Raw genomic sequence first — 13120 nt, 5'->3', positions numbered from 1 at the left:
CCATTGGTCTTCCTATGGCTGTTAGGGACAGGAGCTCAGGAGGCGTTACCTGCACAGCATGAGATCCTGGGCACACAGAGACAACCTCCCCTAGTGATGTTTGATGGGGACACTGGAGCTGTCTGCAGCCATTCACGTGGGTGGGACAGGGGCCTCACAGACTCATCCACGGGCCGGCTGACATCACTCGCCTCCGGCTAATCTCTCTTCCAGCAGCGGTTTCCCGTTTCCTTTCCAATCTGTGCTCTGGGGAGGCTGCACTGCTCAGGGCCAGGCAGGAAGAGCCATCCAGCTGTGCTCTCATGGGGGGCCCCTACCACCCATCCCCCCAGTATCCCACCCAGGGCACCCTTGGGGTTCTGGTCCCCCCGCACACCCAGCCTACCTGTCTCTTCCTTAGGGGATGCTGGCATACAGTCCCTTGCTACCTGTGCCTAGGGTAAGCCATCGTTAATAGGAAACACCATGCTGGGGGTCCAGCACACCATGGAGAACCAGGTGTCCCCACCCCTAGTCCCATGAGCATCATAAGGCTCCCCAGGTGTGGTGATGCTGGAGGCCATGGGCTTCATCACAGCTCAGCAGTGGAGGATGTGGGTCCCTGTCCCCACCACCCCTGTTGTTCTCCCCATATACCCAATGCCACCGCCACATGGGGCAGAACGTGGGGTGAGGTGCTGTCCTCCTCGACACCGAAGAACCCTGCCAGCATCACAATGCTCAGGCAGCAGCTTCTCACCCCTTGTTAAATCTGGCCGCAGCCTGGGCATGGAAGAGAAATATAGGGGGAGCAAAGAGAGGCTGAGGCTATGCATGTTGGGCCCTACCCCAGCACCCAGAATGGCAGCACCAGGGATGCTTGTTCCACAGGGGATGTGGGTGGTGCAGTGGGGTGGCTAAAGGAGGGCAGTGGGCATCTCTGCACAGAGTGGGCATCTGGCTGAGTCAGGAAAAAGCCCTGCACCACCAGCAACGATGTCTCCATTTGCACTGAGCAGCACAGAGCAGGTTGGAATCATTCCGAGGCAGGAATCCAGCAGCAAATGGGTGGGTGGAAAATCCAGCATGTGTCAGCTTGTTCCCTCCACACTGTCTGTCCAGACAAACTCCCTGCTGTCCGGAGGAAGCCGACCTGTGCCCACACACTCTCACCCACAGGCATGCAGATGTGCAGAGCCCAGCACTGCCCTTGCCAGATGTGCAGAGCTCAGCATCCCCATCCACGTCCCCATCCCCCCCAGTCTTTGAACCCAGTGTGCAGCACCCAGCACAGCCTGGGAGTGCCCCACTCCAGCCTGAAGCTCCCCGGCTGTGCACACACCAACCCCTTTATTATACCAGAAACCACTGCAGCAGCAAACACTAGAGGCAGCCTGCGGAGGTGAACCCATCACCCAGGAGAGGACCTGGGGGGCTCCCAGAGGTGGGGGTCACACAGAGCCTGGGAGGACCTGGAAAGTGAGACACACGGCAGAGAGGGACAGTTCTGGTCCTGTACTGCTGCAAAACCTGGGCTGGTCTCACGTAAACCCTCCATTCTGGACCTTTGAGAAGCGCACCCAGAAGGTCTTACAGCAGCAGAGGGACCTCCTGGTGGTGGCAAAGCTTCATTCAGTCACACAAGGCTTCCTCCCCCCAGTCTTTCACCTCTCCTTGGAGTACCCAACCCTGCAGCCTACACTGCCACCTGCATGGAAACATCTCCATGGACCACCACCCCCTCAGTGCACAGACACTGGGCTCCCACAGGACAGTCCCCCCACTAGAAGGTGTCTATGATGAAGAACGTGGAGGGCACAGGGTGCCAAATCCCCACCGTGGCCCCTCTCTGGTGGCCCATCAGGGCAGGCATCAGGCCTCGTGGTCGCTGGTGCTGAGGTGCTCCTCGGACAGCCCTGTCTCATCAATGTGTTCCAGAGAGTCAGCGTGCTGCAGGGAGAGCTCGGCCAGGCTGAGGCTGGGCAGTGTGTTCTGCTCTGGGTACACCCAAGGCTTGTACCCGGGGTCGTGCCTGCGCTTCCACTCTGGGTACTTCAACCCTGCCTTGTATATCTTCTTCATTGCCTGTGGGAAGAGCAGCTGTGATCCATCACAGTCCCCCCAAGACTCCAGCACCTTCTGCTTCTCCAAGGTGCTCTCATGGTTCCCCATGGCCCCACGATCAGCCATGCACCCTGCTTACCTTTGGTGCCACAAACTGGGAGACACGGTTCACCACCCACTTTGGCAGAGATCCTGCAAGAGCCCAGAGCTCCATCACTGAGCTGAAGAGACGCCATGACCCCTCAAAATCCCTGCTAGGTGCATTGGTCAGTGCTCAGCATCCAGTGCTGGACTGAGACCCCCAGATCCCCCCATCAGGGAAACTGCCCTGTGCTATGCTCTGAGAGGGTCCCCTCTTCTTCCCATAGTTGTCCTCCCTTCCCTTTGGGACACAGGATGGTTGAGAACCAAGATGGGCAAGCTGAATCCATGGTGGGACCATCTGAACATCATGGAGTTCAGCAAAGCCAAGTAGAAGGTCCTACGCTGTCAGGCTGGGGCAATCCCAAACATGAATACAAACTGGGGGATGAATGGGTTGAGAGCAGCCCTCAGGAGGAGTTCAGGATACTGGCAAGTGAATAACTGCAAATTCTAAGGCCAATTGTATCCTGGGCTGCATCAAGGAAGGGTTGGCAGCAGGGTGAGAGAGGTAACTGTCCTTGTGAGGCCCCATCTGGAATACTGCATCCAGATCTGGGATCCCCAGCATAAGACGTGGAGCTGTTGAAACCATGAAATCCTAGAATGGTTTGGGTTGGAGGGGACCTCAAAGCCCTTTAGCTCCTGCTGTGAGCTGAGTGCTCCCCACCAGATCAGGCTGCCCAGGGCCCCATCCAGCCTGGCCTTGAGCATCTCCAAGGTTGAGGCACCCACAGCTCTCAGGGCAGCCTAGAGTGGGTCCAGAGGAAGGTCATAAAGATTCTCAGAGATCTGTAGCACTTCTCCTACAGGGAAAGGCTTGCTCAGCTTGGAGAAGGCTCCATGGAGAAGTTACAGCAGCCTTCCAGTGCCTAAAGGGGCTTATCAGAAAGATTTGCAGAGAGATCTTTTGAGCGTCTGTAGTGACAGCACTGGAGGTAATGGTTTTAAACTGAAATACAGTATTTATACAGTTTAGATTAAATAGAAATGAATTCTTTACTCAGAGAGTGCTGAGTCTCTGTCACATGCTACCCAGAGAAGCTGTGGATGCCCCATACATGGAAGTGCTCGAGGCCAAGCTGGATGGGGATTTGAACAACTTTGTCTAGATGAGAGTCAGCGGGTTAAGAGCTGGGTTGCCTTTAAGTCCCTTCCAACCCAACCCATACCATGATGCTGTGATTCCAAGCTCTGAAGACCCATCCCACAGGAGCACGCCGCAGCACTGCCCTTCAGCTCTCACCTCTGGGGTCCACCTGGGTGAGATAATAGAGGACGCAGGCGCTGGTACCGTTGGCCTTGATCAGATAACCGGTCTGCAGGGACACAGCCCTGACAAAATCCTTTCGGGGTGGGTATTTCTGCAAAACAAAGAAGCTCAGACCCTGCCCCAACCTCTGCCCACAGCCACCCCCAAGGCCAAGGGGAACCTACCGGGTGCTTGACGCTGTAGTTGAGGATGATGTAGTCATTGCCCAGGGGCAGCCAGGAGCGCAAGGTGACAAAATCACGGTTCTTCAAGGGGCTGGGACACTTCCCTGCAGAGACACCTGGTTACAGCCTGATGTGGGGCAGCAGCTGGGGCACCCCGGGTGTGCAGGGGCTGGGGGCTGCTCACAGGAGTAGTATCCCACGTCGGCGTTAACCGTCAGGCGCCCGATGTCGTAGGTCTCGATCATGTGCGAGTCCCACTTCTTGCGGTAGTGGGTGTCGTGCAGCACGTCGTAGAGCGTCTCAGCAGAGACATCCTTGCAGGAGATGCGGGTCTGAGGGGAGACGGGAGGTCGGGTCCCCACTGGGTCCCCATTGGATCCCCATTGGTTCCCCCTAGGATCCCCAGGGTGGTGCACACCCCAGGGATTGGGGATTTAGCTTGTTTCTTTTGGCTGGTCCTGCTGTAACTGGAGCCACCCGCTCCAGCGTGCATTATTGATGACCCCAACCCTGCTCCTCCTGATGCCGGGAGGAAAGAGATGTCATCTGCTCCTCGTTAGAGGCCTTGCATCTTTGATGAGGTGCGTGGCAGCTCCATGTAATGGGAGCCGGCCCTTTGAACGCTGGTGGCAGGTCCCATCAATCTCAGGTGAGCTCTCCCTGCTGGCCCAGGTGATGCTTGTCTGCCCAGCAGGGCTGCAGACCTGATGTGCCTGAGGTGTGGGAGCACCCAGCCCTTCCTCACTCAGGTGTCCTGCTGCAGGAGGAGTCCACACATCCTCCTGGAAATGCCCATTGTCACCGAGGGGCCATTGCACCCATAGAATCCCCTCCTAAACACACACTGCTCATCCTCCTCCAACCCAAGCGTGGCCAAATGGAGGCCACACAACAGCTTCAACAGACAGTCAGCTGCCCAGAACAGGGCTGAAGGGGGTTTCCTGATGCTCCAGATGCTCAGGAACCCTCCAAGCTGTGCCTTTGTTGGTGAGAAAACCAGGGTTCTTCTGGCCCCGTAATGCCAAGCCTGGTTTGGTTTCACTGCATCTCTTGGGAAGGATCCCTGGGCAATGCTGATTGGGAACCAGATCTGACCAGCTCTGTGCTCAGGCCCTTTATGGAGCAGGGAAAAGCCACAGCAAGGAGATATTGGCAGTGACCCAGTCTAGACAATGGTGTGACACTCAGAATCCCCTGAGCCTTCTGGGAGCCCCTCCTCTACAGGGGCAGCGATGGAAAATTCTGCACCCTCCCCACTGGGCTGAGCTTGTTTGAACAGGGCTGGACTTCTCCAGGTTCCTATAATCTGATCTGGGCACAGTGCCACAGTCCCTGCTGCTGTCCCCATTGCCCTTCACGCTTTGGGTGCCTGAACGTGGCTTCAAGGAACTAGAGGTGGCTCAGCACCTGCAGTGCCCCGGAGCCTTATTCCTGCACATCAGGATGTTGGATGTGAATTTTGCTTCTTCCCAGGTATCGGGGACCTCCTGCAGTCACCGTGAATTCTCACAGAGATACCAGCCAGACCCCTTCGCACCCTTGGGTTTATCCTACCTGGTCCTGTGGGTCTGTACATCTAACCCCAGCTGGCTGGGCTGCTTGCTGGCCCCAGCTCAATATCCGTGTCACAGCTCTGCAGAGCTTTGCTGATGTTCCTCCTCCTCCTCTCCCTGGCTAGATGGGCCTCCAGCCCCAGCATCACTGCAACCAGCAAATGCCTGGAGCTCCAGGAAGCTTTCTTCTGCCCTCCTGGTGTCTCACTGGGCTGCTGCCACTCTGAGATTGAGAGAGCAGTGTAAAAGTCTTCCCTGTTCCCTGTACCCTCTACCCCAGGGGCCTACTCAAGACCTCCTTGTGCCTCCCCAGCTCTTCAGGCCACAGTAACCCTCCCCCAGTGCTCCCAGTTGGAAGCGCTCCTTACCGGGTTAGTCAGCCTTGTGATCAGATGCTCCAGCCCCACTTGCTCTGGCAGATTCCATCCCTGCCTGATCTTCGGTGAGGATCCCATAGCCACAAAAGCCATGACAGCAGCCCCGCAGCCAAGTGCTGCCCTACATGATGCTCATGCTGGAATAACCTCTTCTTCAGTGGGGTCTGTGGGGCTCCCTTACCCTGCAGCTGCTCTTGGTATGCTCGAGATTACCCAGCACTGACACTGGTGCCATGTGGGTGAGCAATGAGGTTTGATGGCACAAGGGATGGGTGAACATCACTAATCCTTCTGCAGCATCCCAAATCCATCCCCTGGCATGCAGCAAAGCCCCTGCCATGACAGCTGGGGCATCTGAGATCCTCAGAGAAGCTCAGCAGTATGGGATGCAAGGCAATTGTACCCAAGGACAGTGTGCCTGGGGGAAATGCACCAGCCCACCCCATGCCCCAGGGCTCCCCAGCAAGGCCATCACCACAAGATTATTCCCACCTGTGTGCAGAGCAAAGGCAGTGGCAAGGCAAGCACACACAGGTGCACTGGGTGTGTTTCCATGCTGCAGCAGCACCCTGCTTGCAATGCTGAGACATGGGGCAGGCAGAGAAGCTGCCAAGCACATTACCAGCATGCAGGAGCGCATCTGGGGCCAAACCCCACCGAGCCCTGCTGTTTGGGGCTGGAGCAGGGGAGGGCTCACCTTGATTTTCTGCACGGTGCAGCTCTCCTCCTGGCCCTGGCTCCAGACGGTGACGCCAGCCTTGTTGTAGCGGCAGTGCCAGCCCTCTGCGCTCTCGCACTGCTCCCTGAACGAGCTGAAATCGGAGTCGTCCGGGATATAAACCATCTCCCCGCCCCTGGACATGGGGGCTGAGCTGATGGAGGCTCCTTCTGCCTCCCCACCCGGCAGCCAGCTCGCACCCAGCTCACGCGGCCGTCCTCATCCTCACGGCCCTGAGGCCGCAGAACGCAGCGAGGAGGAAAGCTCCTTCCCTGCGGATGTTACGGCAGCTGCTGGCAGCTCGGATGTCTTCCCGGGCTCGCCGGGATCACGTTTCTCTCCAGCTGCCCGGCTGCTCCTCTATTATTCAGCAGGTAGCAGCTCGCTAGGGGCTCGGTTTTCAGGGCAGAGCTGCCCCCGGCTGCCCGAGTCCCCGTGTTCCCGTCCCCGCTGTCCCCTGGCAATCTCTGTGCCTGACTTTGCTGCAGCAGCTTGATTGCAGGGAGTGATGCAGCGCCCAGCCGTGCCCCTTCCTGGTGCACAGCAGGAGAGACGCTCTTGTCCTTCACGCTGCTGGCCCAGGATACAGCTCACTGTTATTTATCATCACGTTGTCCTGATGCTTTCTGCTGAGATGCTGCTCAGCACCCTGGCCTGGGTCAGCTGTCCTACAGTGGTGGTGTCCAGGAGGTCCCCATTGGTCTCAGATTTGGGCTTCTCAGGCACTGCCTTTCCCTAAACGTCCATTCCTCCCAGTTCAGCCTCACTGCATGGTGAGGGGTGCTGTGGGTCCCTACCCAGTGTACCCTACCAATGGGTACAATGAGCATGGACCCAGCCTTCACCCTGGGGTGCCCAGCCTGAGCCCAACTGAACATCAAGGCACTGATCACCATCATATGGGCAAAACCCCACAGAAGGAACCCAGTCCAACCCACAGGTTCCCCAGTTGCTTGGGTGAACAAACCTCTGTGCAGTCACCAAGACTGCCCCCCAGATTGGGGAGCCCCAACCAGGATGAGGTCAGTGCACTCTTGGGTGCTATCCCAAGACCCCTTCACTGAGGATGCTCCAGCTCAGCCCCTTCCTTTTAGCACTGTGAGCCCATTTTCCTTGGCAGAATGACACCAAGTTAAGCTGACATGCTGGAGGGAGGAGAAGTGGGTCCCTGTGTGCCTTATCCACTACAGCAAGGCCAAGTTCAAGGTCCTGTACCTGGGTCAGAGAATCCCAAACATGAATACAGACTGGAGGATTGGCAACTGTGTGGAGAAGGACCTGGGGATGCTGGTGGGTGCAACACTGGATGTGAGGCAGCAGTGTGCATGTGTAGCCCAGAAAGCTGATCATAACCTGGGCTGCATCAAAAGCCACATGACCAGGGGGTGAGGAAGGAGGTTGTCTCCTCTTGGAAGACCTCAGCATCCAGTACAGCTTTCAGCTCTGTAGACCCCAACATAAGGATCTGATGGAGTGAAGGACGTCAGAGAGAATGGAAGTGATAGAGTAAGGGGGAATGGTATTAAACTAAGAGATTTAGTCTTAGTCTTTGCTGAGAGGGTGGTGAGGGCCTGGCACTGTTGCCCAGAAAGCTGTGGGTGCCCCATGTCTGGAGGTGCCCAAAGCCATTGATGGAGGCCTGGGCAGCCTGAGCTGGTGGGGGACATCCAGCCTGTGGCAGGGGGCTGGAACTGAATGGCCTTTGAGATCGCTTCCAACTCAAGCAGTCTGTGATTCTATATGAGTCTGTGAGTTGATGAGTCTGTGATTCTTTACCATGGGGGATGCATCAATCTGGACAGGAGTGCAGTCACCCAAGAACCCTCTGGTCATGGCTGTGTGCCCTCTGCCAGCCACCAGCTGAGCTGGTATATTCCCAATGATGTGCCCACCCGCCTTCACAAGCCCTCAAGGCTTCATCAGCTCCATCCACATCTGTCCCCGGCAGGAGCTGAGCCGGAGAAGGACGGGCTCGTTTTGCACGGAGCCCAGTATCTGCGTTGCCAAAGCCGGGTGGTTTCCAGCATATCCCAGCGCTCCTGGCGACGGATTCCTCGTTCCGTGCAATCTGCTGCTCGCCCACAGGGTGTCACGCGTGCTCCATCGGCGACAACGGCAGGGAGCGGCCGGGGCCGGACCCAGAGCAGGGAGGTGTGGATAAGCTGCTGGGTGCCGAGGGCTTGGAGCCTCCCCGACTCCGTGGAGCCGCCTCCTCTTCCTCCTCCTCCTCCTCGTCCTTTTATTCTGTCCTGCGCTGCGGCCGCACCCACCCTGTCCCCGTCGGGGTCTGGAGCAGCCATGGTGATCACCCTTCATCCCTCTCGCCTTTCCCGGTGTTGGGGACAAGGCAGGAGCAGCGGTCGGGCGCCCGGACACCACCGGCAAACCCCTCCTGTCCGCCTTTATGCAGCGCTTTTGCTGCCACCGTGGGGACTTGGTGACAGCAGAAGGTGCAGAGGGGACACACTGCCCTCAGTCCCCTCCCTCCCTCAATCCCCCCAATAAGGTACGTGCCTTGCACAGTAGGGTCCCTGCCATGTCTTCACAGCCTGGCACAGTGAGCAGCAGGGGGATAGGGGACAGCGGTGGGACAGGGAGCTCTGGTGGGGGTCATTGTGTAGCACTGCAGGGCCCGTCCTGCTGCTGGGGTCCCACTGCCCTCTTCCCCTTGTGGCACTTAGTCCCCTCTGCCCCGTGTCCGCAGAGCCCATGGCAATGGTGCAAGTGTGGGGTCCTAGCAGAGATGGCTCACAAGCTCCCTTGGCTGACATGGCACCAATTTAACCTCTGCATAGCTCAGAGTACCCCTTGGGGCCCTGCCACTCAGACAGAGCCCTGCTCTGGGATGCTCACAATGCATGTGGCTGCACATGTCCTCCTCTAGGAGCCCCTATCCCTGGCTGTCCCCCCATGTCCATAGATGCCCAAATCCCTGCTCCATTCCACTGCTGTTCTCCCATCCCTATGGATGCTATGCCAAGGCATGTTTGCACCGCGCCCCACTTGGGTGTCAGGATGATTTACAAGGCACGTGAAAAATGTCGTTATTTTTCCTCCTTTCAGCTGCAAGTCAACGCTGGGGGAAGGATGCTTAATTATCTCTGTCACCCTCCTAAATCTCTTTATGAGAGGGTTTGGCTGCAAATCTCTGCATTGTTTTGAAGTTACCAGCCAGCATGGGTGCACCCAATGCACCAGGAGCAGGAAGGATGTGGGGACACGGGACAGCCACATCCACCCCTAGGGGTGATCCCGTGCTGCGTTCCCCATCAGATCCTGTCCCCATCCCCATCAACCACGGCCACCTCTCACCCTCACACCCTCAGCCTCACGCTGCCACGCAGAGCCCGGAGATACGCCGGCGCAAAGTGCCACCTTCCTGATAATGCCATTTATTGGACTAGGTGACATGCAGGCTTTGGGGGATAGCAGAGAATCCTCTCGGCTGAGCCGCAGAAAGGATTTCCACAGCCCTCCCGGCGCTTGTCAGCGTGTCCCTGAGGAGTTATTACCTCGGGCTGCTGGGAGCTGGATGCGTCCCTGCCCCCTGGTTGCTGCTTTGCAAAGATTACGCCGCCTTTGAATAAGCTCCGCGCGGCGCTGCTGCCGACGCGTCAGACGGGGGCTAATCAGAAAATGAGCAGGGGAAGGAAACTTGGTGGCAGGAACTTATCTGTGGTGCAGGCGTGCTATGCCGGCTGCTGCTGCTCCTGCATCCAGCCCTGTCTGTCTGCAAAAGGAAGGCAAATTTCCCGGAGATTTCAGTGCTGAAGTTTGCTGCAAATGTGTGGCATGGGGAGGGTGCACACACACGTGCATGTGGCTGCAGTGTGTGTGAGCATGTGTGCACTAACAAGCATGCACAGACTTGTGCACACCCGTTTTTGGTGCACACACCCATATGGTTGTGCATGGATGTACACACATGCAGATGTGTGCATGCATATGCACATGTGCATAGGCATCTGTGTGTACACAGCTGCTCATGAACATGCACATGTGCTCCTGCATGTGTGTGGCCATGCATGTGTGCTCCTGCCCATATGGATGTAATGCACACTTACTAACCTGCATGTATTACTGTGTGGGCACAGTGGGTCCTCTCCTGATGCTGGGGGTGCAGCAAACTGGGGACAGACACTGAGCCATTCTCAGGTACAACGCTGTATCCCACTCAGCACTGCTGCGACATCCATCCACACACCACGGTGTTACCACGGGTGGCTCCAGCAGCATCACAGGGCACTCTTTGGGTGTCCCCTCCCTCCCATCCGAGGGGCAGAAGTGGGACTTGGAGTGCAGAGGTGATTAAAATGCACCGTTTGCTTTATGTAAGCACAACCGTCAGGGAGAGTTACAGGGCACTGAGCTAGAAAATAGCATTTACACAACCCGCCCCTCGCACCGCAGCCCTGACCTTTGCAAGCTTTATGCATACCACGGCACCGCCACTTTGGTGGCACTGAGGGCAGCAGACAGGAGCTGTGCTGGGAGCTCTGGGGCAGAGATGCTGCTTTTGGGGCAGTGCCCAACCACTGCACCACTGCTCTGATTCTCTCTCCCCATCCCTTTGGGATGCTGTCGGCTCGAGGCTCGTGCCGCACGTGGAGGATGCATGGATACAAGCAGGTGCCGAGCATCCGAGCCTTGGAAAAACAAAGGCATTTGGTAGCAGGGGGAGTGAGGGGGGGGTTGTGCTCCCGAATGGATTGGAATGACGCTGTGATTGGGAACAGATGCTGGAGATTTGGGGGGGGGAGGGGGGGGCAGCTGTGTGGCTGCGGCACGGGGCCAGCTACAGCCAGCTGCACGTGGGCATGTGGGGTGCTGGGGGTTCTTCTTAAGTTTATGGAGCCTCACCCCACAGTGGCTCCATCCCCTTTGCTCTGGCACTCTGAGTTCATCCCAAGGGAATAGGATGTGGCTGGGCTGAGCTCAGCTGTGATGCAAGCGGGGACCCGGACAGCACCCACCACCCATCAATGAGCCCCACATCCCATTGTGCAGCACCTTGGGGACATAGGGACAGCTCTGTGCTGCCTTTTGCCATCTGGGTCCCAAAACAATATTTATGGCCCTTTTAAACTCTTTATGGTGCCCCGGTGCCCGCGCCGCGTGACGGCTGAGTCCTGGCACCCATGGGGATCTGGCGGGCGGCACTCGGCGGGCTCACACTGCGGCGCGGTGCTTTTCTTCTCTAATCTTCTTATTTCATTTTAGCATTTACAATACAGCCAGCCGGTAATCCTGACATCAAACACGCCACGCAGCACTTTCAAGCCGCACCGACGTCAGGCTGCGCTCGCTCTGGCAGGAGCTGGCAGCTCCGACGGCTGCAGATAACAGGCAGGAGGGAGAGGAGGGAGAGTGGTGCAGCGGGCAGGAGAGCATCCTCCCCAGCCCTTCCCATGCAGTCACCCTCAAGGTGCCCTCTTGGGGATGTGGGAGCTCTCCTTTGGAGCGTGCAGAGTGCTGGGCCATGGGGTGTCAACCTTCAGCTGGAACCAGGGCACAGTGTGTTGGGGATCTGGTGTGGAGGCAGGGATGGGAAGGTGGTGAAGATACAGGGGTTGGAACCTGGTGCAGATATGGGAATGGGGATCTGGTGTAGATGCAGGGATGGAGACCCAGCTCAAATGTAGGGACTGGGACCTGGTGAAGATCTGGGAATGGGGTCCTGGTGCAGATGCTGGGATAAAGTCTTGGTACCAGTGCAGGGATGGAAACCAGGTGCAGATGCAGGAAGAGGCACCAGTGCAGATTCAAGGATGAGGACTCAGTCTGGATGCAAGAATAAGAACCCAGAATGAAGATGAGGATGGAGACCCAGTGTGCACATAGGGATGGGGACCCGGTATGGGTGTAGGACTGGGACCTGGTGTAGACACAAGGATGAGGACCCAGTGAAGATGCAGGGATAGGGAACTGATGCAGATGGAGGACTGGGGGTGCAGATGCAAGGATGCTCCCCAGGTCCAACAGGAGACAGCTTTGGGCGGGAGCATAGCATCTGGTATGTTACCCATAAGCACTACTGTTGATGGAGCAGAGCAGTGTCTTAACACCATGCCCCAGCACCGGGGCTGGGTGCAGCTGGTGATCCCCATGGTTCCCTACTCTGCAGCTGGACCCCTACTAACCACCTGTCCTGCAGAACAGACCCCTCTGGAACAAATCCCAACCTCCATTCTCAGGTCTCCTCCTCTTCCGTAGCCCTGCTGCCCACTGGGGATGGCAATGCCCACACCCCCATGCCTTCCCCGTGTCCCTCAGCCCTGTGCACACCGCAAGGATAAGCCTCAGCACTGATCCCTGCCTTGGCATTTGAGACATAACCAACACTGAAGTACAACACCTCTTATTTGTACTACAGCACAGGGAGAGGGATTCATTTCCCTACCGAGCAGACTTTGGGAAGCTCTCCCTCCCACCTCCATCCTACTGGGTGATGCCATGGCTGCCTGTGCCCCCCAAGTGTGGGTACTGTGCACCCCACACCCAGCGGCGGTGGCACGGGTGGTGTGGTGACGGGAGGCTGACAGGGAAGATGAATGGTTTTAATCACGCCGCTCACAGGGCACCAGCTGAAGTTTCGTGTAAGTTATGATAGCGACAGTTTGCACGAAAATTGTATTTCCAGGCTTCATTGACTGGCTTAATGAGAATCTTTACGTGTCAGATATTAAATTAAGAAATTAAAGAGCTGTTGCGGTGCGTATAGACTCCTTCCCTCGCACCGAGCTGCCGCTTCCAGATCAATCAGGAACGCGCCTCTAGAAAAGATGGGAGAAGCCTTTGATTTTCTGTCACTGGGGAAGTGAATCTAATCCACGCTGGCACCTCGTTCATGT

The 13120-nt window shown here is 57.2% G+C and overlaps 1 protein-coding gene across 1 annotated transcript; it reads right to left on the bottom strand.

The window, feature by feature from the left end:
- Positions 1-965: 965 nt before the first annotated feature.
- Positions 966-6864, bottom strand: LOC140258350 (START domain-containing protein 10-like). Its single transcript, XM_072348553.1, has 6 exons — positions 6249-6864; positions 3806-3953; positions 3622-3725; positions 3431-3548; positions 2183-2235; positions 966-2064 (listed from the first exon to the last, which is right to left on the bottom strand). The coding sequence occupies exons 1-6, from the start codon at positions 6411-6413 to the stop codon at positions 1852-1854; spliced, it is 801 nt and encodes a 266-aa protein (XP_072204654.1). The 5' UTR covers positions 6414-6864; the 3' UTR covers positions 966-1851.
- Positions 6865-13120: the final 6256 nt, after the last annotated feature.

Source organism: Excalfactoria chinensis, chromosome 13 (assembly GCF_039878825.1).
Source record: "Excalfactoria chinensis isolate bCotChi1 chromosome 13, bCotChi1.hap2, whole genome shotgun sequence".
NCBI lineage: Eukaryota > Metazoa > Chordata > Aves > Galliformes > Phasianidae > Excalfactoria > Excalfactoria chinensis.
Note: the sequence above shows the minus strand (reverse complement) of the source record. Positions and strands in the feature narration are given on the sequence as shown.